Source organism: Siniperca chuatsi, linkage group LG21 (genome assembly GCF_020085105.1).
Source record: "Siniperca chuatsi isolate FFG_IHB_CAS linkage group LG21, ASM2008510v1, whole genome shotgun sequence".
In the NCBI taxonomy this organism is placed as follows: domain Eukaryota; kingdom Metazoa; phylum Chordata; class Actinopteri; order Centrarchiformes; family Sinipercidae; genus Siniperca; species Siniperca chuatsi.
The window spans coordinates 8,882,464-8,910,362 of record NC_058062.1 but is presented as its reverse complement, the minus strand read 5'-3'; the positions used below and the strand labels follow the sequence as shown (position 1 = coordinate 8,910,362).

Genomic DNA, 27,899 nt, shown 5'->3' with positions numbered 1-27,899 from the left:
TGTGATTGCAAAGAGCTTCGCTACAATCTATGATAATTTCCCTCTGAGAATATATCCCAGGCAGGCAGAAGCAATCTCAGTGGTTTTGTATTTGCTCTGATTATTGTCTCCTGTTCTCCAAAGTAAGGCCATTAGTTCCACAATTACAGAGAGTTATATTCAAGAATGATTCACCATTTTTTTCCAAAATGCTTACACATTAAGGGTGAATGAGGCATTATATCAACAGAGCACGTCCTCCATCCATGTTTACGACACTGATGGCATTTTATTCACACCCTGAAAACAATCATGGCAGCTTTATGGTTCCATTTCATTAGAGACGCCTGCATAAATCCCAACCTTACATTAATAATTACATCTGAATAAGTAACATAAATGTGCATTATCGATCAAAAAGCAAAACAGAAGCATTAGTCATGCAATACATAGCTGTAACACAGAGACTATGAGGGTTTAAATACTGTAAGTCTCTGCAAACCTATGTAGTTATCTTATCATATCCACAGTGGCTCATGCACCTGAGGTGGTCGGGAATAGAGATTATGAGCACAAAATCTGGCATTTCAACTAGAAAACAGGAAGTCGCTGCACCTGTATGTGGAACTTGTGAACAAGTGCATGACAGTTCAGTGACTCTTGGTAATGGTAATTACCTGCTTACTTTTCCTTTTTTTCACCCATTAGTATTTAAGCGAACTCTCAGTGTTGTTCAGAGTGAAGTGCTTTTCATTTTCACCACCTGCTGGGATTTTAAAAGTTTCAGGATCTATATGCTTGAGCTGCTTTCAGCTGAGGCCGGCAGGCTCTGGGATTTGGCAAGAATGACAAAAGTGATGAAAGTTTGGGTAAGTGGTGGTCATTTGGCAGAGCTCCTTATTGTGTTCAGCTCTCCTGAACACGCTGTCGGGCACATTCCCTCAGTTGAATAAAGACTTAATTATCTAAGTCACAGACTCAGACTGACTGAATTTATCAGGCGTCCTGGAGAGGTTGTCTGTTATCACTGCATACTCCTTCTTTTCCTCTGAGGGTCCCCATGGCGCTGTCCTGTACACTGAATTGACTTCCTCTGTGATCCCACATTTAAATGGAAGGCAAAGCAAAAAGACTTAAGATGGGGGAAACCACAAGCCTGGCTCCTAAGGTAACAAAAGCTGCCTACAAGCACCTCTAAAGTTCACTAATTAACACTTTGTGTCATGTTTGTTTAATCCGAATATAAACCGTGTATGTGTAAAAACAACAATTCGCCTTTTTACAGGGGGTTATGTACCAGAATATTTCTTGGCCTGGACCAGTAACTTCCTGGAGTCTCCACTGGTTACCTCGCAATTGGTCCCGGCCAAGAAATAGTTTGGCCATGACATAGTTCTTATCAAGGAACTTTTCCTTTAATGAGATGCCAGCTGACAAAATGAAAAGACATTTAAAACCTCTGAGCATCCAAAATTTTAGCTTAATTTCCTGTCCATGGTAACAGTATCAAAATGCAGAAATTCTGTATTATATTTTAATCAATAACACTGTTTTAAATAATTTAAGTTTGCAAACAGGAATAATATAAAGAGACTTGGACATTCATACCTTTTTTATCATACAGTTGCTTTCTTTCCTGCCATAATATAGAGCTCTTATATATTTTTCTTGAGAACAATGTAATGCAAATCCCTACATCGCTTGCATGTGAAACAATATGTTCGTTACCCCCGAGGGTGGCTACCGACCGCTGCGGTATCCCAGGAGCTGGTATGCATCTTCCACCACTACTGCTTAATTAGCTGAGTGTGCCTGGAGACTCATTCTGCACTTGACCTTTCTCAAGGTAAGGCAAGCACCACATGTTCAACAGACCAGACGAAATTAGGTGAGGGGAAAGGTTTTCGCATTGGTTAGCAGTCTGTGTACAATACAGTAGGTGTGCATGTGTGGCTATGTTATTCCTGTTTTTTCCCAAGAATGCATGGCTTCTTTCATTAGTGTGACACTGTGCTCGTCAGTTGTATTACATCAAATGTGATGCAGCATTGCAGAGACATTGACACATCCTGAGAAAATACCAACATGCATCTGCAGGGGATATAAATCCATTTTTGGGGGTACATCTTTTAATTTAGAGGAACAGCTTGAAGTATGATACACAGGGATAGAACATGTTCCTGGAGAAACCTTGGGGAATGATGACATATTCAAAAGGTGCATTGATGCAGGTAGAGGTTAGCTCATATGCCATTTTAGTATTTAATGAGATTTCCTCTGGGGGTTTGTGGCTGCCAAGTTTAAAATCATCTAAAGGGAAGTCTGCTCTTCTCATTGTCCATTGGAGAAAAAGAACATCCTCATTATCCTCCATAGCTTTGGCTCATTACGGGGGACAAGGAGATGTCTCGATAGAAATACTTCAACACTGTCCTTCTAATAGAAGTCTTCTTGGAGAAACTGCACATTCCAGTAAGAAACAAGCTACATATCTCCTTGCATTACATCTGGGAAATTTCAAGTGACATCGAAAAACAAATAGCAGCAAACTTGGTACATTATAATAACAATAAATACGATAAGACATTCTCAACTTTTTCTATCGTTGTATTTGAGTATTTTTCATGTTATTGATGCATTTCTTGAAGCAGCTTATAGTTAAAGGTGCTTTCTGGGACACAGCACATTAGCAGCTTTTTTTCTTTAGATGTTGTCCCCACAATACAGAGATTACAGACACAAGCTTGTAAGGTTTCAGGGTTGGAGCCTCAGTAGAATTTCAATAGGTTTTCAAGGCAGGAGTTATAAAAGACCTTACAGCTTTGGAGTCCATAAGAGGCGATTCAAAACACACATTTGAGTGCTGCCTCATTATTTGTTTTTATTTAATAAGAAGGAAAATGAATGAACTCAGTGGTAATTGATTTTATTGTGTACTGACATTTTTGATGAGTGGCAGAGGTGTATTTTACCTCAGAGTCTTTCAAAGTTCATGACATTTACAACAGCTTCTATGGTATTTACTTTGAAGGTTAGAATAGTCAGTCAGACAGATTTTAGTTACCAAGTGAACACTTTGTTCTTTCATAATGAGGAGTTGATACATTATATACATCAATAAACAGTGTGTTTTCATTGCCACTGCCAACATGCCAACTGCATGTTGTGACATTGCAGGTGTAGAATGCCTTCGATACTGCAAGGAAGCATAAAAATTAAATGAGCGCAAGCATTCGAGGAAAAGATATGCAGAACATTGAAAGCGGCCATTTTCCTCTCTGCAACATATCTTGCATTCTGTTAAGGAAGCATGAATATTCCCCAAAAAGTTCACCTGATATTCTTCAACAGAAGTCCCATGGAAAGTAACCATATGCAGGACTGATAACACATCAAAGTATTCATTGGGTATCATACGGTGGCAGGGGTGGGGGAGTTTTTTTCTCTGTGCCATGTCATCAAGCCCTAAGCATTCTTGGGGTAAAGTTATAATTAATTGAGTTGAGATAAAGCTGAGTTTATTGCTAAACTGGCGTGTCTGCTGATGGCTCACTAAGTAGCAGGCAGCTGCAGACGGCATTGGCAGGTTAATCAAAAGTTAATGGAGACTATCACAAATGACATTTCAAATACTGCTGTTGGCCAACACACATGAACTGGAAGAGCACAGCTGGAATGCAAGTGAAAATCTAATTTCCTTTATATGGAAGGTTACTTGTCACATTTGCACGTTAGTCTAACTGTGATTAGATAGGGCTCTTCAATTCACAGCCCTACAGCGGGGGATTAAACAATGAAAGTGACACCTATGGAAGAGATTTTTCATAGCCCAAATACTGTTTCATCATTACCATAGCAGCTTAACTTGGCTGTTTCAGCCAGGGTGCTTTGCATAGATTATCATATTATCTTCTATTTTCATTAAATAACTATTAATTACAAGTGAATGCATTTGTCAAATCTCTTGAATCCAGGAGGTACATTATCGCTAAGAGTTGCTGTCTGTGTTCAGTTACACTGCATCAACACTGTGAAACTGTGAAACTTTTGAACAAGAATAGAAAAAGTGAAAAACCTCACATTTTCCTGCTGCTGTGTTTCCAACTGCAAATAAATATTGCAGTTGCAATAGGCAAAAAACAATCAGTACCACCAAAACAGTTCAAGGGACTGATATAAGGAGAATGTGGACATCTCAGACTAATTAGGCTTGATAATTGAATGTTAAACCTGGAAACAACATGCCAGCACATGCGGTTTCAGCAATGTTGGAAGGTCATATTGTTGTCAATTCAAAATGAAAGTCAAATCTAAAGCTGTATTCATACGGGACACAAATTATAATTGCATAAATTGTCTGTGTTCTTAATCCTGTACTAATCTGACATCTGTAATCCGTACTATAAAAATGCATTGCATGCACTGTGCATTTGCTGCCATATTTAACAGAACACAGATACTGTATATCCAGCATAAATTTGCACATCATAAATTTGTAGTTTTATTGTATTATTATTATTACTTTTTCATGGATTCCTTGGTTTTCTGCACTTTTCTTCCTCTTTTGTGTTTTTTATGGAGGCTTCAGTGGAAATTATTAATGACAACTCAATTGGCTTCAGGGTGCAAATTCAGGAGGTTAATCTAGCTGCTTAGCATGGAGACCCATTCAGAGAGAGCACGATCACATCCATCAAAAGAGGAATCTTGAAAGTTAATGAGATCAATGACATGCATGGCAGCATTTAGTAAGGAACGTTTTATCTTTCAACAGGCTCAATACAGTATGACTCATCAGGTTATGAATCAACTGCCTGTCACAGAGACTGGCATCAGGTTTGATTAGAGTGTTTGTAATGGAAACCCCAAAGTTAGTGTGCTGCACTTGTTATGTTGCATCAGATACTGATCAATATTAGGAGGACAAGACTTTACCACAAATTCAGGGAATATATATGATTGTATACTATAACTTGACACCATAAGAAGAAAACACTACTGCTTACTTTACGTGTAGGCAAGAAAAACTGAAAATATCTCAAATAAATACTTGAATTCAAGACTTTTGCCTTTTAATTTGATGATCGCAACAAAAATACAGATACAGAAAGCTGAAGTAGAGTTCAACAAACGATAAACCTTTATCAGTGTTATAGCATCTGTCTTAATATAGCTGTTATTTTTTCTTCTCAGTTACAGTACATTTATTCATAAATGTGTCACTGTATAAGTTTCATAAGTTTCATTGCAGAATAATTGACAGGCTGATTTGATTATTCATTTGACATTTTGCTGGAACTTCATGTTGAGAGCTCATTTTAACAGCAAAGCCGGTGGTTCATTCTGTGCAGAAATTATGAATAAATAAGCAATCTAGACAATGAATATTCAAGCAATGTCATTAATGTAGGTCTAGTGTGGCTAAATGACAAGAAGGCATTGTGATGATTGCTTGCTAATGACTTGGTTAATCAATTAATGCTGGTTGCCTGTTGATGAATTCATATGTCATGTATGTGGTAAAGAAACTTGCTTTTGTATATATGTTTTTTAAAGAAATGGCACTTGTTGTGACCTAACCCAAAAGGCAGCATGATGTAATGATTATATTTTAATGTCTGAGTTGTATATTATTCTGTATTCATTTTGTCAATTTATACATAGCTCAATAAACTTGTCATTTAAACATTTTGTTGAAGATACCCTCATTTATATGTCAACATGTCTCCAGAGGTAGCCATTTTAAAAACAATACTGTTTCTGTCTGGCACTCTCAATCCCACTTGAAGTCTTGTCCCACAGTTTCATAGAATTTGATATTAAATGGTCTATAAAACTCCTGCAGCTGATCTATGACCTCCTGGTCGATCTGTACGTGAGTCCTGCCCTTGGATTTGCCGAGGCAGCGTGGCTGGCTGCTGCTCTCCGGCTTCTTCAGACAAGGGAAGCCTTTGGTTCGATTGAAGTAGAAGTGCTTGTCCGTGATTATTCGTTTCAGTCCTAAAAAGTCCTGAACACGGCCCATTTCCCCTGCCGGATCCGTGATCAGCCGCTCCCCGCTCACAAAGTGCATCTGCGACAGACGAAAGTACTGCAGCCAGTTCTCCAGGTGCAGAATATACATCCCAATCCGAATGGCATTCCAAGAAGAGTCAACGAGACCCAGACTTCTGTTCTTAAAGGCCAGCTCTTCAAACGTAGGGATGTCGGGCTTCTTGGAAAGAGTCTGTGTGTAGTCTGAGATTGCTCTTGTGACTGGGTTACGCACCACAACAATCAGCTTGGTTCCATGGTACATGCTGGCGATGCGTCTGGGTGCCTCTCTGGTGACAAAGTAGCTGGGAGTCTTCTCTAATGTGATCTGGCTGTCTAGTGTTCGTGGCATTAGTCCCCTTTTGGAGAAAAACAAAAGAATATAACACACATGGATGAATCAGCAAGAGTTGTTCTTTTCCTGTCCAGGAACATTTCCACATATGCCTTTCCTGTTTCTTGGATGACAGTCAAGTAAGAGGGAAGTTTTAGTTTAGGAATGCAAACATCAATCCTTTCTTGTATCACACAAATGCCACACAAAGTATTAAAAACAACCATAGAACTAACATGTGTTGTGATAAATGCACATCTACTATCAACTAGATTGTGTAGCATTTAGGGTCAGAGAGCAACACAACAACAAACAGAGGACAACAAATACCAAAACTCAAAATCTTGGTATTACAGAAGCAAGCAAATACAATGTTATGACATTTCAAAAACTTTAGATGGCAAACTGTTGGTGAAGTATATGGTATTCAGTGGTAGAAGAAGTATTCAGATATGTTACTTAAGTAAAAGTATAATTACTTTATATTGTAACACTACAATATAAAAATGCAGCTTTATATGTAACAGTCCTGCATTCAAGATTGTATTTCTTTAAGAAGTAAAATTACTAAAAAAGTATTAGCAGTACAAAATGTACTTAACGTATTAAAAGTAAAAGTACTCATGATACAGCAGATTGACTCTTGTCATTGTTTTATTATTAATGTACTACAGAAACTAGAAAATACAGTTTTATGATATTTTAAAGAATTTAGAAAGCAAACTGTAGGTCTGCAGTACTATTTTAAACTTCCAGCTAACACAGAGTATCAAATAATGGTAGACAAAACCCAAATAAACACAATGTGAATGTATTTGTTATACATTCATTGGTGACAGGGCAGCTTGTACAATCAAAACATGCATCATAATTATCATCATCATGCTGCCAAGATAATGGCTTTGCAAACTACAGGCAAATGTTTCTATTTGTCATGTGAGTTTTCCTTTCCAGTGTAATATGTCATTCTGCTTTGGCATTTTGGTTTAATAAAAGTTGATTAATGAGCATCTGATGTTGGCTGTTGAAACAATGAATGCCTTGGCCACAATTCATTGACCATCCGTACTTTGATCCCTGTTTCCTTTAAACAGAAAAGGGACTCTGCTGAAGCATCAGCACAATAACCCTGCAGTTTGGTGAGAATGATTACAATATAGCACTATTAAACTGGCATTTTATTTTTATGACTACAAAAGATATAGTACCTGAATTTCTCTATTTCACAGCATGTGAGTCAGTTTCTGGATTTTAGGTACGTTACCACATAGTTCTGATGATTAAATACCACACTTTCTTTATTATTACTGGGGGAAGGCTTCGATTAAAACCTAACCTTTCTCAAAGCTTTCTCTCTCAAGGTAGGGGTAGCCATAGGTTACTTCTAAAGTCTTGGAAATATTGATCCATTTAGCTTTATTTATGAATCCTGAGTTGTTGGCTTGGGTGCCTCTGGGTCACTAGGCAACTATTAATCTTTTATGAGAACAGCACCTTTTCAAGCAAACAGCTTTGCTACATACTAAAAAACCTGCAGCCATTTTCTAGGAGGTGCAGCATCAAAACAGATCTTTGGTTGTGTGCTGAGGAAACTGTCTTCATTATCTGGCTTGTCAATTCCACACATTTTCACCATCCTCAGAGATGAAGATTGTGCAGGTGAGAGGATCCTGTATGTGCTGGTTCAAAACTGCAACTTGTCGCAAAACTGGGCTGACAATGTGAACACATACAGTGAAAAGTCACTGATGGTTCTGCTCAAAATAATATGCTAAAACAGCTGCCTGCTGTTCTCTATACAACTGTATTGTATACAGCACTATTCTGTAGACAACATGTTTACACATACACCATAGCATGAGGATACTGGGAATAAGGTGTTGACAAAAAGCTAATGATGTTAACTTAAGAAGAGATTTCACACTGACATTTTTCACTCACACTGTGTGTTTTTGTTAAGATACACAATAAAAAACTCCAAGTAAGCCTATCCATCAGAGAAAGTTGCAACATATGCTAACTTACCTTGAGTTATTGATTTTCACAGCTGTTCTGTGTGTTTACTCATAGTGAGTCTCAGCACCGGATAACTTACATGACTGTTACACGGACCTTATACAGCACAGAGGGGACTGACAAGATGGAAACAGGGCTGTTAAAAAAAAGAACTGATGCATCTAAAGTTGAGATGCATCATTTGGATCAATTATCATGAAAGTGTAAAGAATGGTTAATATAACATGAAGGTGTTATTTTTCCCTTCAACAGACACTCTGGTTCTTTGACATGTTTCTGTCCAGTTTCCCTCTGTCTAGCTGTAGTTTGAGACTAAAGTTTTGACTTGAAAGTAAACTTTTTGAATACACATACTCATACACAAGTCATCACTGTCTGTCCCATAAGACCCCATTTACATCGGGTATTATCAACATGTGATCTGGATCTGGATATCTTATCTGCATAAGGAAAAAACTAATTTTTTGTAAGGCGTTAATGAACACATTGCAATCGAAATGCATTTGGCTCACATCTGCAGGTGGTCTGACTCACACTGTGATTGGATCTCAGGCAAGTGTAAGTGCAATCCGTACAGGTTGGCTAAATTCTTAAGAAGAAAAACCTGCTATCTCAAGCTGCTTGTCAAAAAGCTACAGGGGGTCCATCTTTAACCATCCATGGCTTTCGAGGGACCATCACAAAGTCACATGACACTTGGAACTAGTACTGAAAGGCTTCTATGCTGGCATTGATTATCCTCGTACAGTATAAGTAACATTAGCCTAGTTAGAAAGGTTCCATAAAGTAGCCTACAGGTTCCTTTGTCTCTGTCTGTCCGACAAGTCCTCCAAAGTAAATGACAAAATACTGCCCTCTAGAACAGCACATAGAAGCATTTTCTGATCAGACGCTCCTATCAGCAGGATGCCATCATTTGTCTGTGCCTACTATGGTGGCCGCCAAGGGCAAACTCACTGTAACTTAAGAAAACACATGCAAATAGACAAAACACAAGCAAATTAAGAAAACATCTTCATTAATTTGACAAGACGAGCAGCGTTTTGTCATGGATTTGAGTTTTTGTTCTGTTATTTCCTGTTTTATTTTGTAAAATTCTCCCTCCCTCTTGTGTCTGGTAGTTTTGCTTCCTGTCTTTGATTGCTTTGATTGTTTTCACCTGTGTCAATTGGTTTCACCTGTGTCTCGTTGTCTCCCCTACCTGCATGTATTTAAGTCTGTGTCTTCCTCTGTTCTGTGTTAGATTGTTGTTGTATGTGTGTTAAGCTTCCCGACCCTAGTGGTCTGGGTGTCTTGGATTTATACTCTGTTAATGGACTTTTGCATTTTGATGGCTCCATTTGGACTTGTTTGCCTCCTTTTGACTGCTTACCTGGTTGTGACCACTACCTACCTGTAACCCAAGTAAGCCTTGTTCTTTTCATTAAAACTGTTCAACTGAACCTGCTCTGTCTGTGTTTGGGTCCTCTCCCTGTTTCCCGGCTTGACACTTAAATATGACACATTTGGAAAACATGCTGCAAATACACACAATACAACCAAATACATAATATGAAAATGAAAGTGTTTCCAGCGAACACTAAAAAGTGCTGAACACGGCTTGGACATAGTTGTTGTTACCACAGTTTAACTCATGAAGTTATTGTTAGTTTGGTCTGTGTATCATCCACGTCTGTGTTGTGGGTTTCTGGCTACTACTCTATTCTGCACATGTGCTGAAAAGTGACCGCTGCATGTACCTTGCAGAGCAAAAAAGTGGAATTATGTTAGTAATTTTAATGATTTTGTGAGGAGATTTAGGCAGTCTTCCCTGTCTGGCTCATTCCAACAGAACCGCCAGATAATAACAGCAACTTCTTCATTTACGGACTGGTAATGTAACAGTCGAACATAACTGGGCATAACAGAGTACACGGCTAAGTTACTTTTATGTGTGTTATGTGTTTTCCCTTAGTCCTGTAGTTTTTAGCATTTAGAGCTAGACTTCATATTTATTTTAATAAATGCTTGTGTATAATTATGCTTTAATATTGCGCAAGTGAATAATTTGTCAATCCTTCAACCTACTAATCATTGGTGGTAATTCTGGTTGTAGTTATTAATCTGAGTTCCAAATTGATAGCTTAGTATATTGAGAGTAATCAATTAACAGTATATCATTTCTCTTCTTTAATAAGAGTGGTACCCCCAAGGTCTTTAGTAATTAGTTATTTATGATTATCTTTAATTTTGATAACCTACCACCTACAGTTTGGTGCACCTTTTCCATTGTAAATCACAATATAGGAAACACTATTTATGTGCACTTGGTCATTCCAATGTTCATAACAGGCTACAGTCCATCTGTCGTCACTGAACCTGGTTATCTGTGATTAACAGTAGTTCAACTTTTTTTTTTTTCAAATTTACCTTTTTTAATTTTCAGCTTCAAAAATGCTTTATAAACTTTTTTTTCTCTGACACTGGTGCTCCCGCAGGTAAGTGCATGCTGCAGATCAGACTGTGCAAAGTGGAGAAACAGTACAAAATAACAATGAACGGATATGGACCTGACTTCATCAGTCAAAAACTTTTTATTTAAGTGGCTGCAAACACTTCGTTGTCGTGTATTTGTAGCTTGTCTTCTAAATACTGCTCACGTGTTGTTAAATTGATGTTTTCTTAATCAGGCTAGAATGATTATGGTTACGTTAAAAGAAACCAATGTTGACCGTTGGTAGGAAACGGAAAACGAACAGCAGTCGGCTTTGTCAATTGAATGTAAACATCTAATTTTGGGGTACTGATTCAGGAGGACAGTCTTGTCTGTCACGTAACCCTCACATGTCCTTAAGAGGATCCTGCATTGCTTCAGCCTAACAAATTGCATGTCGAGAGAGACTGCAGCCTAGGTGCAATCCCATCATCAAAAGGTGTTAGTCTTTATTGTTATTGAAATCAGGGCCATTTCTAAGGGATGCTTTCATGTCAGTGGGAGCAATAAGTTCCAAGTCGCCTGTCTTGGAGTAACGTTAATGAGTAACACCAGGCTATAATATCTACGCTTTTTTTTTTTTTTTTTTTTTTTTTTTTTTTTTTTTGCTCTAGCAATTTGTACTTGGGTCTCATTTTCATTTATCTAGTTATCACAAAATTAGCACATCAGCCAGCTCTGCTACAGCTGATTTTAATGGCTGTATAATAACATTAAATGTAATGGTTGTAATATAACAGAATCAGAATGCAAGTGAGCAGAGATTTATTTGATAAATTATTTTTTTTCTTACTCAACACAAGCCTCATTAATGTATCTGTTCATTATGGCGATAGCAGGAATCAGACCAGAAGGGAAACATGTGATACTGAGGCAGGTGTCTGAACCAACAATCAGGAATTTATTTTATTTTTATTTATTTTTTTTTTTTTTTGTTCCTTCACATGCCCCCAAGAAACTACCAGCACTGCACACAGCATCTGAAATTAAGATACAATTGAGGGTCTTTATAGCAGTGGGTTCTAGTGTACTTTTATTAAAAGCTGTTCAGTCATTGCTTGGTAATGATTCATAGTTAAAAAATCTGATTGTAATTCCAATGGCATTGCTTCAAGGGGAATCACTGTTTCTGAAACTTTAGCATCTTTATCTGTGTGTGTGATTGACATTTGAGTGAAGTATTCTGATTACCACCTTCTCACTCAGTCAACACTAAATTCTTCAGGGGTAATTTACAGTCTTGTTCCCAATTCTTGGTGAAACTTTAAGTCAGGATGCATTACAGGCTTGGCTGTGACATTTTAATCACTCTGGGAAAATGAACTCTGGCATGGAAGATTTGCTCAATACTATAAATGAGACCTGTTCCTGGGCAAATAGGAGAACATGGCTGAAAGCTAATTTATTCTGGCTGCTTCAGCATTGCATTTGATGCTGTAATTCTTGTTGGTAATTTCTGTGAAAAATATAATTTTATTAAGGTATGTTTGAATTTAACATTGCCTTAACTTATTAGGAATGGCTTGGATTATAAGCATTCCAGCAATTCAATATTTCTAAGTTACATAATACAAAGCAGCCTGGCTGGTTACCATTATTACTAGCAGCATTCATTAACCTAAATGATCAGTTTGGCTTTTGTGATAAAAGTAACTACTTTGTCTAACTATACTTTTTACTATTCTAAAAATTTGGGTCTGTAATGATTTGAGATGTTTTTACAGTATGTAGTTTTATGGCCCACTCAATTTATATATTAAAAAAAAAAAAAAAGCGTCCTTCTGCAACTCGTACCTGCGGTTAGTGTCAACAGTGGAAAGCATGGCGGTCATTGCCACTCATTAATGAGCTGCGGTGTGTTGAAAGCTAGTCTACATATTGTAGCGACCCTCAAAGAGCCTGCTGGCTATCTTGCTGAACATTTTATCTCGGTGGAGGCAGAAGGTCTGGAGTTCATACTTAGTTCCCTCTGGATACCTCCTATATCATTATAGAGGAATCAGCCACAAACATGGATGTCTTTATTTGAAAGTACCAAGGACCCATTAAATCAAGATACACCATTCTCTTGCATTGTTCCACTGGGAGAACATGCTACACTTTTCTACAGCAGCAGAGCCAATGCAGGACAACAATTAGACTGTAAAGCTCAAAACAATCATTACCTTTTTGTTCCTCTGAAAATAAAAATATTTATGCAACACTTTAAGTATTTATACCTAAAGCAATTCACCAGCAATGGAGTTATAGCTGTAAAGTAATCCCCGTAATGATGTCTTTGACTTTTGCCAGCCAGTTAACATGTGTAAATTGCCCAGCTCTTTCACTCAGGTTTTGTCTTGTCATGGGCCCCTAGAGGTTTATTTAACATATTGAACATTTGAATCTTTTGTATGTGCTGAACGAGTCAGGATGAGCACTTTCACTACCCCTACAGATAGCCAGTTCTCTATCTCATCAAATTCACACAGGTCTGGAGAAAACGTCATCAAAAAACAAGACACACAGTTCTTAATCAGTATTCATTTGGCTGATTTTTGAAACCACCCATCTGGACAGCACCTCTGGTTAGTTTTAGTCTGAGTATAAACAAGTTCTCGTGTGTGTGTTAGACCTGGCTCTACAACATTAGCAGTAACTTGACCTCTCATCTACGTTTTTCAGTGACTGCACTAACCGAGGACTGCGTGAGACTCTGATAGTCCCACCTCAGTTGACCTGCTCGGACAGTGCCTGATGCACTGGTGGCTACCACTTGCACCACCGGCCACTCACCAAACATTTCAGGACTGCTGGGGGAGGAAGTAGAGGAAATCATAGTGTAGAAAGGGTTCATCCTCTACTAAGCATGGATATGCTCAGTGAGGTTCATTACAACCTGACATTACATTTTGATAAAATAAAATAAAATAAATTGGCCTTGTGGAGTAAACATAATATTAATGCCCTCTGAACAAATCCTATCTATACAAATTTTAGGGCAATGGACAGTAGCAATCAAAATCTCCCTCTGTTTGAAACACATAACAATTGACAGATTTACAGACCCCCAGTACAATCAAAACCTCTGACACACAAACTAAACAAAAATTGGACATTAAAAGCTGTTTAGTGCAAGGCGGTTGTATTACACTAGAATGTAAGTATGTATGTTCAGTGTGAAGACTAGCAATGCAGTGAAATAGTGGACTGTTCAGCTCAAGACAAGTGTCTTATTGAACAACTTCTGAAGAGCAGCACCGGTTCATCAGGGATGCAGACAGAACAAGTAAAGGTCAGCTTTGAAACACCACCTTGTGAACGATCAATGAACTCAGAATTTATTAGTGTCATTTCACTGGGATTGAACTTAAAACAGAATGTTGCATATTGTCAGTTCTAGGTAAGTTCTCAGTAAATGTTCGCAGCGCAAATACAAAATTGTCATGCAACCAAGCTACACATGTAAAATGCTAGTACCTTTTACAAAACAAAATGAACCAGGGAAATTGCCTCAAACACCTTTTTTCATATGTGACTAATCATTACACACATATTCACAAATTTTTGCACATGTGAATTTTACATGTGATGCAATGTGAAATGTAACACATGAAAACCTCAGTTTCAAGAAAAACAAAAGTTGTGCTTCACTGCCAACTTAGCAAAAGTTCATTCATGTTTTCACAATCTGCAATCATCCTGTAATCCAACTGGAAATTGACCATTGTTTAATGCACATTATCTTCCCTATCATGTGTAAGTGATCAAGGTATATTGTGGTGACTATTTCTTATAAGTAAGATGAATTGGAGGATTTCAGACAAACACTGATCTGATTGGAATTTAACTTAGAAACCATTAATCACAACGTGAAGTGTTTCTGCAGGGGCAGAGAGATTTAGAGAATGGCCTTTACTTCCCGCTGGACATGTTTGTCATTACAAGAACTAAAAATCAACTCTTCCCATTAAACAATATGCTGGCTCACAGGCTGACTATGGAGAGGCCCAAATCAAAGTGTCCATTACATGCTGTTTGTTCAGTCTCCTGAGTAATAAAATAGTTATACAGTAAATTATAAGAAATAGTCTCCTGGGCTCTCATTGCCAGTGTGTTTATCACAATCTGCAGCATGCAGAGTAATGATGGTCACAGTCCTTGGCAATACACAAAAAGCTTTGGTGTAGAAACAAAGGTGACATTTTCTAGAAGAAACTTCAGGGATACTGAAAAGTAAAATAACATCCAACACACAATCATAAAATTAAAATTGCAGCTTTATGTTCATGTTATCTTTAGACTGAATTATAGCTACACAAAACATGCTACAACAGTAATACTGAACACAAAAAATACAATGCAAAGTTGGGACTAATATACTAAAGAATTGTGGTTAGTAAAAACTCACTGGGCTTCTTAAATGAGTGAGTTGTGCACTGTCCTGAGAGCCTGTCCTAGCAACATCAGGGTGACTGCTTTTTTGTTTTCAATTTGGAGCTTTCAAGTATTGAACTTTTTGTCTTGTGTAAGTTACAGCAAGATAATTTTTGCTTAGATGATATAATAAAAATATATAAATGTCGAGTGCTAAATTGAGGGTTTTATCAAATCTTTGTTTGCAAACTTCCTTTCCATACTTACTTTCATACAAACCATTTGTCCTGAAATGTCCTGAAAAGTCAATACCACACACACTTGCTCCCTGCCGTCCAAACCCATTAACGGTTTGTATTACTCAGGTAGACTGTGCAGAGAAAATGTTCTTGTGCTGCATGATTCTCATAATGTCTGTGCCACTGGACTTCCTAAAAATGGCATCTTTCTCTTTCTTGATATGACAGCAGAGATCCAGTCTCCACTGGAGAGGCTGCTCCATTATTAAAGTATCACTCACTTAGATTACAGCTGTGATGACATCTGATCATTAATCACCAGCAACAGAGGCCTGCTGCCTTGAAAGTCTAAGAGTTAACACAGAGCAGTCCAGACGAATACAGCAATCCTGCAGCCAATTCAGCTAGGCGAGGAACAGAGGTGAATAACAATTCAGTGCTCTGAGAATCAAGCATCTATTTCTCTAATTTAATTGAAAACAAATTGGTTAAAAATAGCAGACTGACTGACTGAGCCAAATGCCTTGCCGTAGAGGATTTTATTTATTTATTTTTTAAGTTAGGCCTGTCCTCAGCCACATAATAGAATCAAGACATTTATAGCAGGACAATAAAGTCCTGCAATACTGAATAAGAAATTGCATAATGTATTTGACCTTGAACCAAAACCTATTTAATCGCTGTCATTTCAACACTAGGCTCTTGTTTTCCTTGAAATAACAATTATTCATGATTTGGTCCGCAGAGGGAAATGACTGACACTTGCTCTCCTTGAACAATAACATGTTGAATTGAGCTGAGCTACGAGCTGTCACATTAACATGTGGCACAGGAAAGTGTCCACGGACATTGAAATGAAGACGCTCAGACAGCCGGGAAAGCCTCTGAAATCCAAAACTGCACATTCTCAGATGAGGCTAACTGCATATTCTGCTTATTTTGTGTATTATTATTATTTTTTATTTTTTCATTTTTTTATTTTACAACTGATGAACACTTAAAATCAAGTCTGTAAAGGCATTTTGCAATCCTGTAGTATCATCTGTGTGGCAGCTAAAATAAAAAGTTTTATAATCTTATAATTCACATGAAATGCCCTTCGTGATAATAACATTGTGAATGTCTTAATCAGTGATGGGCAAATTATGTCCTGCCCCTGTTTTACAGCAGCATCTTAACTGACAGAAATTTTCATCAACATTGGAGCTCTTAGAAGTTCTTTCCGGGTCTACAGTATAGCCTCTAGCAATGTGACAGTCAAGGATATTTATAAATGGAGAGAGAGAACAGTCCACACACTTTTTTTTTTTTTTAGTAGTTCTACTTTTCACATATAGATGCTGGGGGAAAATACAAAAGGATACAGAATTTGAGAGACACAAGAGGGAAAGCTCAGACAGGTTTTGATCTTGGTCAGTAGGGACATGCTGGGTTTGCCAAGGGGGGAAAGTTAACAAGCTGACAAGCTCTAAGTGTGAGCTAAGGATGCTGACTGCTGGATATTTCCAGAATCACAATGTCTCCAGAATGATAGTTAATTATTTTTGATAGTATAATTTGTTGCAGGGTCTACTAAAGCCCAGATTGAATTTTATTTGCACTATTTTCAAGACACAAAGTTACAAATCACATAGATAATATCAATATATCACTGACTTCCTTAACAACCCTGTTTCCTAAAACCTACATCTACTAAGTAGTTTTGCCAGATGTTTTGGAGTAAAAGTACAATAAATGCTGCCTCCATGTTCACTGGACAGCACAGGAGAATGGGGTTTGCATTCTGAGTCATGTTTGTGGTTCAGGCTACTTATATACTTACTTATTTTGGTTCCTACTAAATATTGAAATAGTAACAAAGTCTCTAACCTTAGGCAGAATAAGTAGGATTTTCCTAAAAAAAACAATGTATAGACTCTCAAAAATAATCCCTCTCAATCATCACTTACGATTCCCTAGAAATATGCGTCTGTATCTGCAAAGACCCTGCCCTCTTCCTGTATTTTCTTAGTTTCTTATTTTGCTGTGTTCGGAACGTTTCTGGGTGTCAACCTGTGGTCAGTGGTGTGTAAACCCCAGCCAATAACCGTACACAGGGTGTGAAGTCGGGACTCTAAAAACGGAGCGACATTGCTGCCTCTCCCAAGCTCCCAGGAAGTGCTCCGGGCTTGGAAGCCAATTTGACATAGTGGTCAAACCATAGAATTACAACATCTGGGTCTAATGTGATGCACACCGGCCCCCGAAAGACTTTTTCCCATAGACTTACTTTGTGAAAGAAGCGGCTGTAAAACGGTGCATGAATTTTTTTTTTTTTTTTTTTTTTTTTTTTGACAGTCACAACCCCCGCAAAATGACTCGTTTCACCATCCGAATAAGTTAGCCGGAAGTCTCTGTTGTGCTTGCTCTGAGTCGCCATGGGGCTGCACGATGCGGAAGGTAATTTTATAATTTAATTTTGAACCCTAACCAAATGCTTTGAGTTGCCTAAACATAACCAGAAAAATTATTCTATAGTTGACACTAGTGGATATTACAGGGAAATGAAATGTGGTGTCAGTGAATCTTAGGTTCAGTATGAACATTTTGCACTTTTGCATTATATTAGTTAAAAAATGTTTTCCAGCTGCATTATGTTTTTGTCAAAACATATTTGTTGTTGCTAATTAGTAGTAGCGTATATAAATGTAATTTCATAAGACAGGGTTATCAAAGGTAGTGCAACTAATTTCATAAAAGATTAAATGGAATAATTAGCATTTTGCACATGCCTGTAAATGTTTCTGTGCATTTAACCCATTCAAACTATGATTAATAGCAGTGGGGGAATATGTCAATCAGAATCAGAAATACTTTATTGATCCCCGAGGGGAAACAGCAGCTTACTGTCACGTCAGCACACACAGGAATAGAAGTACTAAGCAAAACATATAATACAGGTCAGAAAATAAATTAAGTACCAAGTGGGTATAAGTATAAAATAAGTGTTAAGTACAAAGTGGGTTTAATGGTTGATGATGATAATAATACGGTATAAGGTAATAGTCACCATGAACATCTGTACAGAATTCCATAGTAATCCATCTAACAGTTGAGATATTTAAATCTGGACCAAAGTGGTTGACCAACAAACTGACCGACTGATGGCTAATAAGCAAGTGGTGCAAGTTGTGAGAGCTTATTATATTATATATCAAATACTAGACTCTCCACACCATCAAAGTTGTCAGTTTGAACTGATTGCTTAATTGCATATACAGTACTAGAGCTTTAGCATGTGATTGGTCCATAATGTATGCATGATTACATTATTTCCTGACTTATTCTATTAAAAGAATAAAAGCACCATCTCCCTGTGTTTCAGACTGGTCTCATTGGGGACATGTCTCAGAAAGAGTTGTTTTGTAATTAATGTTAACCACTGCATGTCTCTGAGCTGCACTGAAATGAAGACAGCTCATTAATAATGCAGAGTTACGCCTTACCATCCCTCGCAGTATAATGTGCAGTTTTGTGTTAAATGAGAACCATCTAACTTTCTGTCCTCATCAACCTTTCTGATGATACTGTTCCAGAGCTCCCTGCCTCCCCGAGCCAATTAATGTGGACCTGGAGAATATTTGTAGCTCATACAATTTCAACTCTTCTCAGGGAATCTACTGGAAGTTCTTCTGACTCCTGTGAAATCAATAGAGCTGAGATGCCCTTTTAAGTCTTGATGGTGTATAGCAGCGTGTTTTTGTTTGATCTTTGTGATTCTGAGGAGAATGGGGGTGAGAGAAGTGCGAGGAAATTGGTGGCAGTGAAATGTGTGTTTAATCAGGTAGGCTACTGTATGGTTATGTGAATACCCTCGCACTAAATAAATGAGGCCATGTGTGTTCTGTTCAGGAGGCACAGTAATGAACTCTGCACCATTTTTCTTCTGACGCTAAATGATCTGTCAAATGCTTAATGTAACAGAACAGACTGTGCAGAACAACTGGCCAGTACACTGAAACTGAAGAGAGTTAATTTGGTGTCACATGTTTTTATGTGTCTGTTCAACAGATATAAGCTACTGACAATGAGTTAAAATAAAAACAAGATGTTTTGAAATGTTTCAGGAATGGTATGGAGCTAACTTCCTGCCAGAACTTATCAAACAAATGCCCTTGGATTCATTAACAAACAATGTGGTTTGCAAATTCAAAACTATCAAACAAATACACAACATATTTCTGTAACATCTCAAAACACATTTTTGGCTGTAACTCAAGAATTGACCATATTTCACAGTTGGTTGGACAATGACTGGGTGCCACTTTTGACTCAAAGGTCAAGGTCACTATGACCTCAAAATGACCATAACTCAAGAATTTACACGGTAATTCTGACAAAATTTCACACAGATGGTTAATGGGATACAATGATGAAGTGATGACATTTTTTCTCCAAAGGTCAACTTCATTGTGACATCATAATGTCCTGGAAAAACACTTTTTTGGCCATTATTCAACACCATATTTCACAGTTGGTCGAACCATGAATAGGAGACCCTTTTGATTCAAAGGGCAAATGGCATTATGACCTCCAAAATAGGTTTTTAGCCATAATTTGTAATTCAGCCATAATTGCATAAGAATGCAATTCCAGATTTCACACGCTGACTGGGATGACACAATGAGTTAACTATAACTAGCACAGTACGGGCTTTTCTCCATCTCGTCCATTCTGCCTTTCACTTCGTGCATCATTCTGAATTTCAAACGTCCTCAGAATCACGGGACTGCAAACAACGTATTGGAGTGTGCCTTCCTAATAATGATGCAGTAAGGGAGTGAGTTTCGCCTACAGCTCACAGAGAGGCTCCACATCTAAAAATGCCAGGAGAAAACAAAAGCACCACATTTTGTATAGCTATAATCTAAAAGAATCCATCTTTACATAGTTATCAAGTACATGTGTACCTGTTTAGCCAATACATCTATGATAATCCTTCATTAATCAGTTCAACAATGTATATTCACTGGAATCATACATATGTATTGTGATAACTTCCATTTAGCCAAAAAATACACTATAACTTTTTTATTCAATTCCTTCCAAGTATTCACTACATATTTTACATGAATCTGGACAGACATGGATGTAAACTGAATTGACTGGTTCGTTGAGGCATATAATCATGGGGCAGTAATTCTGCTTTACAGAGAGACTAGTGCTGAAAATGATAAGTCAGTTTGTCCATTGTTATCTTGTGATGACACCAGAGCCCCTTGCATTTGCTGATGAATACCATGAGATGTCGTTGAAGTTTTGAAAAAGCAAGTAAGTGAAACTTGTGCTGAAATTATTTTGTCACACATACTGATCCCAAGGCCAAGAATACTTCCATGTCCAATTTACTTATTCAAATTAACATACAATTAATCAGTGGCAATTTTAGTGATCAATTAATCATTGTTGGATGGATGAAATGCATAGAGAAGTTTGTTTAGTTGACCTTCAGTTGAGTTATTTTGTCAAACTACTGTCCCCAAGGTCAAGAATGAACCTCTATACTCAAACTTTCAAACTTTGCTATTCTTATATCCGAATGATAGCATGTTAGCAGTTAACAGTCGTAGAGTTACCATGTAAGGTGCTAATGTTAGTATGCTATGAGAGTATTAATCTCTACGTATGACTTTAGACTGACGGGATAAGGTCTTTAGTTTTAGAGATCTTTTGCCATGAACTTAAGTGGAAAATTAGGGCGTGTTGGTGGTGCTAATAGAAAGGTCAAGGGATTAACAAAGTAATCAGGATTCTTCCTCTGGGGATCATAAACATCTTCACCAAATGTAATGACATTTCAACCATTGTCGAGGTGATTGACTTTGAAATTCTGGACTGATTGACCAACACTGCCATCCACAGAGCCGTGCCGCTAACGTGGTTAAAGTACAAACATTTACAGCTTTTCAAAATCAGTTTTGTTTCTGATAACTTTCTATATGCATTAATCTTTTCTTTTTTATTCAGTTTATTTGTATGTTATTTTATCTTTATGACTTCCAGTTTATCTTCTTTCTGCCCCCATTACCTCTTTAAACTTCTCTTGTTGATAAATGTCACTTATTTCGTATTTCCATTGTATTTTATGGATCTGAAGCTACATTTCATGTTTCATTTATGTACAGTATGTGTTTGGTTGGTAGGAGTATAAAGATGTATTAGTGTGGGCGAGTTTACACCCTTATTTTAGACTTCACAGAAAAAAAAGAGTAATTAAAAATATAACTGAGATTCATTCATAGTCAAAATAACTGTTTGCAGCCATTGATTGACAGATACAGTAGATAGTCCAACTGATAACTTGTGCACAAAGCAAAGCGACACGTGTAGAATGTACAAATACATTATTTGCTATAGAGACAGATGTGACAGTTAATCAAAATAGAAAGATACTTTATGTGACGTGCTGCCAACAACCCAAACATTGTGACAGATAATCACTGAGGGCTGGTCTAATACAATGAACATCACTCAGTCACTCGTCAAGTTGAATAACAGCTGCTTCAGCCTGAATTAAACCAGCCTTTGTGTCCATGGTATTGTTCAAGTATTTATCTTGAGTATATGAACTGTCAGCTTGTGACAAGTGTGCAATATTCCAGCTTTGTAATTTTACACAAGTGGCATCATATCAGTGACCTCAGGGACCTCGATTTATCTTTGCTTAAATTTAGAGTGACATAGAAAAAACAAAATTGAACTTCTGAAATTGAAGAGAGACCTATGAATACACCGTGTGCAACTGACTCCATTACAGTGTGTCTACATTTGGCCTTGTGTGTGCATGTGTAAATTAACACTTTCACTGCTGAAAAGCAACATCCTCTGGGGCCCATATTAAATGGTTTCATGTGCTGAGGTATTTAACAGGCTTTCCAGCTCCTTCTGTTAAGAGTTACAAAGCCCAGCACCTTTTTTGAATGTTTCTAAATCAATTTCATTTGTGAAATACCCACAACAATAAAGAGTCTATAAAGCAGCCCTTTAAGAAGTTTTACTTCAGTGTTTAAAAAGTAAAGGGCTCTTTCTTGTGCATGCAAATAAAATGACATCACAGTGTAAGGTTGATAACCAAGTACAATACATGAAAAATTAAGATTAATATCAGAAGTAGCAATTAAAAAGAGACCTTAATAAACATGCAAATTATTGAGCAAGTGTTTGCTTTTTATCTTCCGACCAGGGGACTCTGGAGTGTTTTTGTGTCTTACATTAATGCATTTTTGTAATATTAGGGCCTCTGGTTCATTAGTTTGAAGATGAAAAGGAATGATTCTCTTTTCAGGAGTATGGAGCAGCTTTTGAGATGGTGTGTGTGGACTGTCTTGCGTCTGTATGAGTAGACTTCTTTCATACTGGCATTACAATGCATTTTCATTTTATTTGTAAATGTATTTTTTTGTCTGAAATTAACTGTCTGACTGGACAAGACTTGACTATGAAGTTTAAGTTAAAACAAACTCATTTTCTATGTGTAAGTCACAAATTTCAAAGAATGAAAAAATCCAATCTGTTTTTGTACTTTAAGGACTGATTGTATCTTTTCAGACAATTTTCAGCTCTACAGAACTTTCACTTAAGGAAACAGTTTGTTTTACGTATCTGAAATGAGGCCCTAGAAACAACTAGACTCAAACTGGTGCGGTGATCTTAGTTGCATCCCACTGATTTGTATGTGTTGTTCACAACATTGTTGGGGCAAAAGGTTAATTTATTAAAATACCCTTTGAAAAAATCCTTCATTGCAGAAATGTGGTCTATCATTACCTCATGTCAAGTATAAAAAAATACATCTGGTATTATTACAAGTGTACCAAATCTCAATCAAGCTGTAAAACAAAGTTACTCCAAGAATCAGCTGGAGACAATGGCCCATCATTTTGCCAACTGAGTATAGTTTAAACCGGTCAGTCTCAACAGAAATAGCGTCTCTGAAGCTAAGAAATATTATGCATGTGCAGAATTTAAACATGCACACCATGCAATGCAATAATTAATAGTTATTGAAAAAGCTGAAAACTGAGGCTGGTAAAAGCCAAAGTAAAACTAAAAACCTAACTGTGTGCATGTCTAACCGAGATCAGCTGAGACATGATGGGCAGGTACTTGTAAACATGGTAATTTGCTGCAGCCTCTGCTGTTCATTCCTGCAACGCAGCTTGACAACAGACTTCATCACTTGTTCCATGTTCTTGGAAGCAGTGCTCTGTGGTCTGTTCCTGCCACACTGGTGGCACTGTGGATATGTGATCGGAAAGCTGTAGGCAGCTCCAACTATCAGACACAATGTAACACAACACCATCAAGCCTTTTTGGAGGACATTTGCAGACTTAAGTGTAACATTTTTAGTCACTGTGTAATCAGTTTGTCAGTGATCTTTACAGTTTTTGTTGAGAGAAACATTTAGTTATCTGCTTCAATATAAGTTCAACAGTCAATAGGTTAGAAACAGAAAATATGAATTAGAAAGGTGTCTTGTCTGTAGATTAGATTTAACAGGGGCCATCTAGATAGAAACCTAGTGAAGAAGTGACATAGTGAGATAGAGAGACAGCGGTGGGTGGGTGGGATGTGTGTGTGTGAGAGTGTGAGTGCACCTTGTGAGTTCCTTTGCCTTCACCAACCAATGTAAGAACATTTTGTGCCCCAGTGTACTCTGTTTAAAGTCAGCTGGTAACCTGGAGGCTGCCTGTGTCATCTGTGTTATGGCTGCGATTGTTTGTGTGAACTGATCCTACATCAGCTTCATGAAGATGTTTGTTCAGCATAGGGCTGTCACTATATCAGGTTTTCACTACACGATTTTCATGACCAAAAGAATTCACTATATATATAAGTTATCTAGCTAAAAGCTAGCTAGTTACGGCATCTTCTTTTTTACGTTTATGGTGGGTGGCAACCAGCGTTATGGTGCATTACTGCCACCTACTATGACAAAGCGAGAATGTAAGCTGGATTATTTACACGATATTATCATATGTGTATTATTAACATGATATCGATGTTTATTTTTTAAATATCATGATTATTGTCAATATCGGTATATCACGACACCCCTAGTTCAGAACCATGGAGCTCTGCTGACAGCTAACATCTGCAGTGCAGAGAAAAACAACATACAGATGAAAGTAGAATCAAATTTGTGATCTTACTGGTGGTATGCTAATAAAATATGTGTGCATTTGTGTTTGTTTGTGTGTATGTGTGTGTGTGTGTGTGTGTGTAGTAGCCCCACCGACAGACATTGTGCTTTTGTGCGTACACAGTACAGCCAAATGTGCCCTTTTAAAATGAATTTTAGCCACTGAAAAATTATAAAAGTGCCTTAGACTATAACCTTGCATTCTTGCTTGTCAGAAAAACGAGTTAAATGAACATTTTGACATGGAAGTGTCTACATCAGGACCTTAATATCACAAGAGTCCCCTGCCCAGCAGCGCAGAGGGGTGCTGCACTGCACTGGGTGACAGAAGTGAAAACAGCGCATCTGTGCAGAAATATAACAAGGTAAATTCATCTCTGTCAGAAAAATGAACAGATAATACTTAAATGTTTGTTTCATTTTTTCCCCTCACCTGTACCAGTCAAGCCCTCTGTCATAGTTTCTGTCGAAAAAGTGCGGCTCTGTTCCGAGTGCGCGCACATCTGGATGTATCCGGATGAACTCCAGCACCGCCCTGGTGCCTCCTTTCTTTACACCGACTATTAACGCATTAGGCAGCTTCTTATTCCCATATTTTTGCGCAACACTCATGTTTCTCAACTTTATGTCAGCCCAGTGACTTCCAGACGAGGCAGGGGCTTTACTTTGGTCGCGGAGATCATTTGATCCTCGCTGGGCAGCAGACTCATCCAGAACGGACCTGACTTCCAGCGAAGCGCAATTGTCTAATTTTACAAGAAGTTTCTTCCCTCCTGCGTTCTTGCTTGGCGGGCATCTTTTCCCTTCATAACCCTGGTTTGTCATGATTGTGCTGCGACAAAAAAGAATACTGTAGCATAAATAGGTGCAGGACAGTGACACTGTGAATATGAAAGCGAATCTGGCGCGGAATCTGTTCGTAGATGAGAGGAACCTATGTGCCATGTCTCCATGGGTTCAAAGTGCTGCATGATTTTCCATCGGAGTCTTCCTCTTCTCTTGGTCTGCAGTCGGAGCCTGGCAATAATATGGGTTCTAATGTCAGACAGACTGGCATATGAGGATAGGGGTGGCCTCTCGAAGGCATCAACTGCGCGTAAGTCGCATTATTTCTTTTCATAGGCTGCTGAACTGTGCGAGAAAACTTGGAGTGAAAATGAATACAGCAGCTTCCATGAGATTAAATGGGCCAGTCTTCCTTGAAAACAAGTTTTCTTAGTTTGAAGTGAGTCATTTGGTTCAATTACTGATGCCACACTCTCTTAAAACGAATCCCAGAGGAATTTGCCGCCCGTCTTTATCCTCCTTCTCCTTGATGTGTGTCGATTGTGAGAGAAAAGCAAAAGTCCAACGTGTCCTCAGTGCCCCTAAAACTCTCACCAGCGTGATTGTTCTGCTCGCCTCCGACGGGATTTCGATGCTCAAACCACCTTTCCCTTTCATAATGAAGTTGTGAAGATATATGCACTTAGGCAACCGGCTATAAATATTTAATCAACCCTCTGACGTAATGCACACGATCATAATTCTATATGCGTTTTGTGTTTTAAAGGAACATCCTGCATATTTTAGGTAACATCATATTTGGAGATTTAAAGATGCTTCCTGAGTGCCAGTGATTTATGTAGAGATTGATTTCAACTTTAATTCCATTACTTCATGTCAGAGCTGCAGTACATGTGGTAACAGGGAGTTTCATAATGTTCAATGTTCAAATAGGTTTTGAAAGCAGCTATCAACAGTTTTGTAATCAATTTTCTGCTGTGAGCAACACATTTGCTTTTCACTTGAAACAGAATGATTTATCAAGGCTGAGCATTCTCTACATGTTGAATGCTTTCTTTACACACACCTGGGCATTAGGCAGCCTCTCAAAGTCAAGCTCACACTTGATCCTCTGTGTTGCCATGATGCAAGCTTGATGCGGCAATGCAATGTTTTAAACTCATTCAGTGTCATGGTTAAAGTTTGGTTCATTATGGAGAAGCTTATGCAGTGTCTGGAACCTGCAATATTCATGTTCTTTCACTTTCTTCTCTGGAGATGTCTGACTTATATGTATTGAACATTACATTTACATTATTTTAGTGTCATGTAGATTATGAGTAGAACTTCTTTTAAGTTACGTAAACCATGTGAGTAACGTGTCAAAATATAAACCAATTAATAAACACCATCACAGATTTAGTTTAAACAACAAATAATAACAGTAGGTAAATTAACATCACATTCAGATAAGTGTTTTTTTCCCCCAACTTTGTTCATCTCAGTCCTTATTGTCCCCTGACACATATAATGGACAGTAACCACACAGTTCATAACCATGTTACTGTGTCCATATTTCACAGAATAATCAGTAAACAGTTGATCAAACCTATAAACAGACAGTCTTTCAGTAGTATCCTATGGCAACAAGAGTTGGATAAACCAGGTGTGTTCTAAACATCTGAGGAGGTGGCCAGGTCATAATTTATTGTCCATATGCTGGTGCCAGTGTATTTACACACATTAGGTTGGTTTGAAGCAACACCACATGACGAATAGATTGACATATGAATCATTAGGTCAATGTCTCTTTAGGTCGACTTTCTTTCTGTGACACCTGCATGGCTGTGTGTCAGAAGATTCTGGCTCCTGATTGCCGGGGAGGTCTGCAGACTGAACAGTTTCCGTCATATCTCGAGTGTTGTTCATATCCAGTAGTGACATTTCTGGTAGCGTCATTGTCCACAAGCATTTGCGCTGAAGTCTTCATTCTGAACACCTCAGCTTCAGCACCAATTTCAGGCTGATGTACTGTATCAGGAATGGAGGTGCAACATTTTGCTCTCCAGTGGTGGTGTTTCAGTCTTTGAGCCCAGTTATGTTCCTCCTCATCGGAGCTCTCTTGAGCTTGATCTTCCCAATATGAGTGCAATTTTCCAGGTCCTCTGCGCTCTGACATATTCTTCACAAGGACCTGGTCACCTATAAAGCACTGAACTTTGCCTTTTTGATCATTTTTGATCCAATTTTGATCATAGTATGTTTTTCCCCTTGCTGTAGGCTTTTTGATTGTTTTGGATGCAATGTCATATGCTTATTTCATTTGCTGCAGCCATTTTGAGCATATTCCTGGTGTGAGTTATATTCTTCCTCATCATTTATCATCATTTGATCGCGTCAGCTAGCAAATGGGGCCTTCTACCAAATACAAATAGAAAGAAGATTAACCCGTTGCTTCACCGGTTGTGCAGTTGTAAGTATGCACAACTTCATACACATCACTCAATTTCCCTTTTTTTCCC

General features: G+C 37.9%; 1 protein-coding gene and 1 long non-coding RNA gene across 4 annotated transcripts; one reads left to right on the top strand and one right to left on the bottom strand.

Annotated features, from left to right (window-relative positions):
* Positions 1–2,889: 2,889 nt before the first annotated feature.
* hs3st2 (heparan sulfate (glucosamine) 3-O-sulfotransferase 2) lies at positions 2,890–26,049 on the bottom strand. The gene is made up of 2 exons (XM_044182256.1): positions 25,046–26,049; positions 2,890–6,371 (listed from the first exon to the last, which is right to left on the bottom strand). Exons 1-2 carry the CDS (start codon positions 25,555–25,557, stop codon positions 5,753–5,755), a joined length of 1,131 nt encoding a protein of 376 aa, XP_044038191.1. The 5' UTR covers positions 25,558–26,049; the 3' UTR covers positions 2,890–5,752.
* On the top strand, positions 9,578–18,997 carry LOC122869341. 3 transcript variants are annotated; one of them, XR_006376301.1, is made up of 5 exons: positions 9,578–9,766; positions 13,307–13,402; positions 13,500–14,109; positions 15,659–15,851; positions 16,176–18,997. It is a non-coding gene; the product is annotated as an uncharacterized LOC122869341 (long non-coding RNA). The 3 variants fall into 3 exon arrangements; XR_006376303.1 differs by lacking the exon at positions 13,307–13,402; XR_006376302.1 differs by lacking the exons at positions 13,307–13,402; positions 13,500–14,109.
* Positions 26,050–27,899: the final 1,850 nt, after the last annotated feature.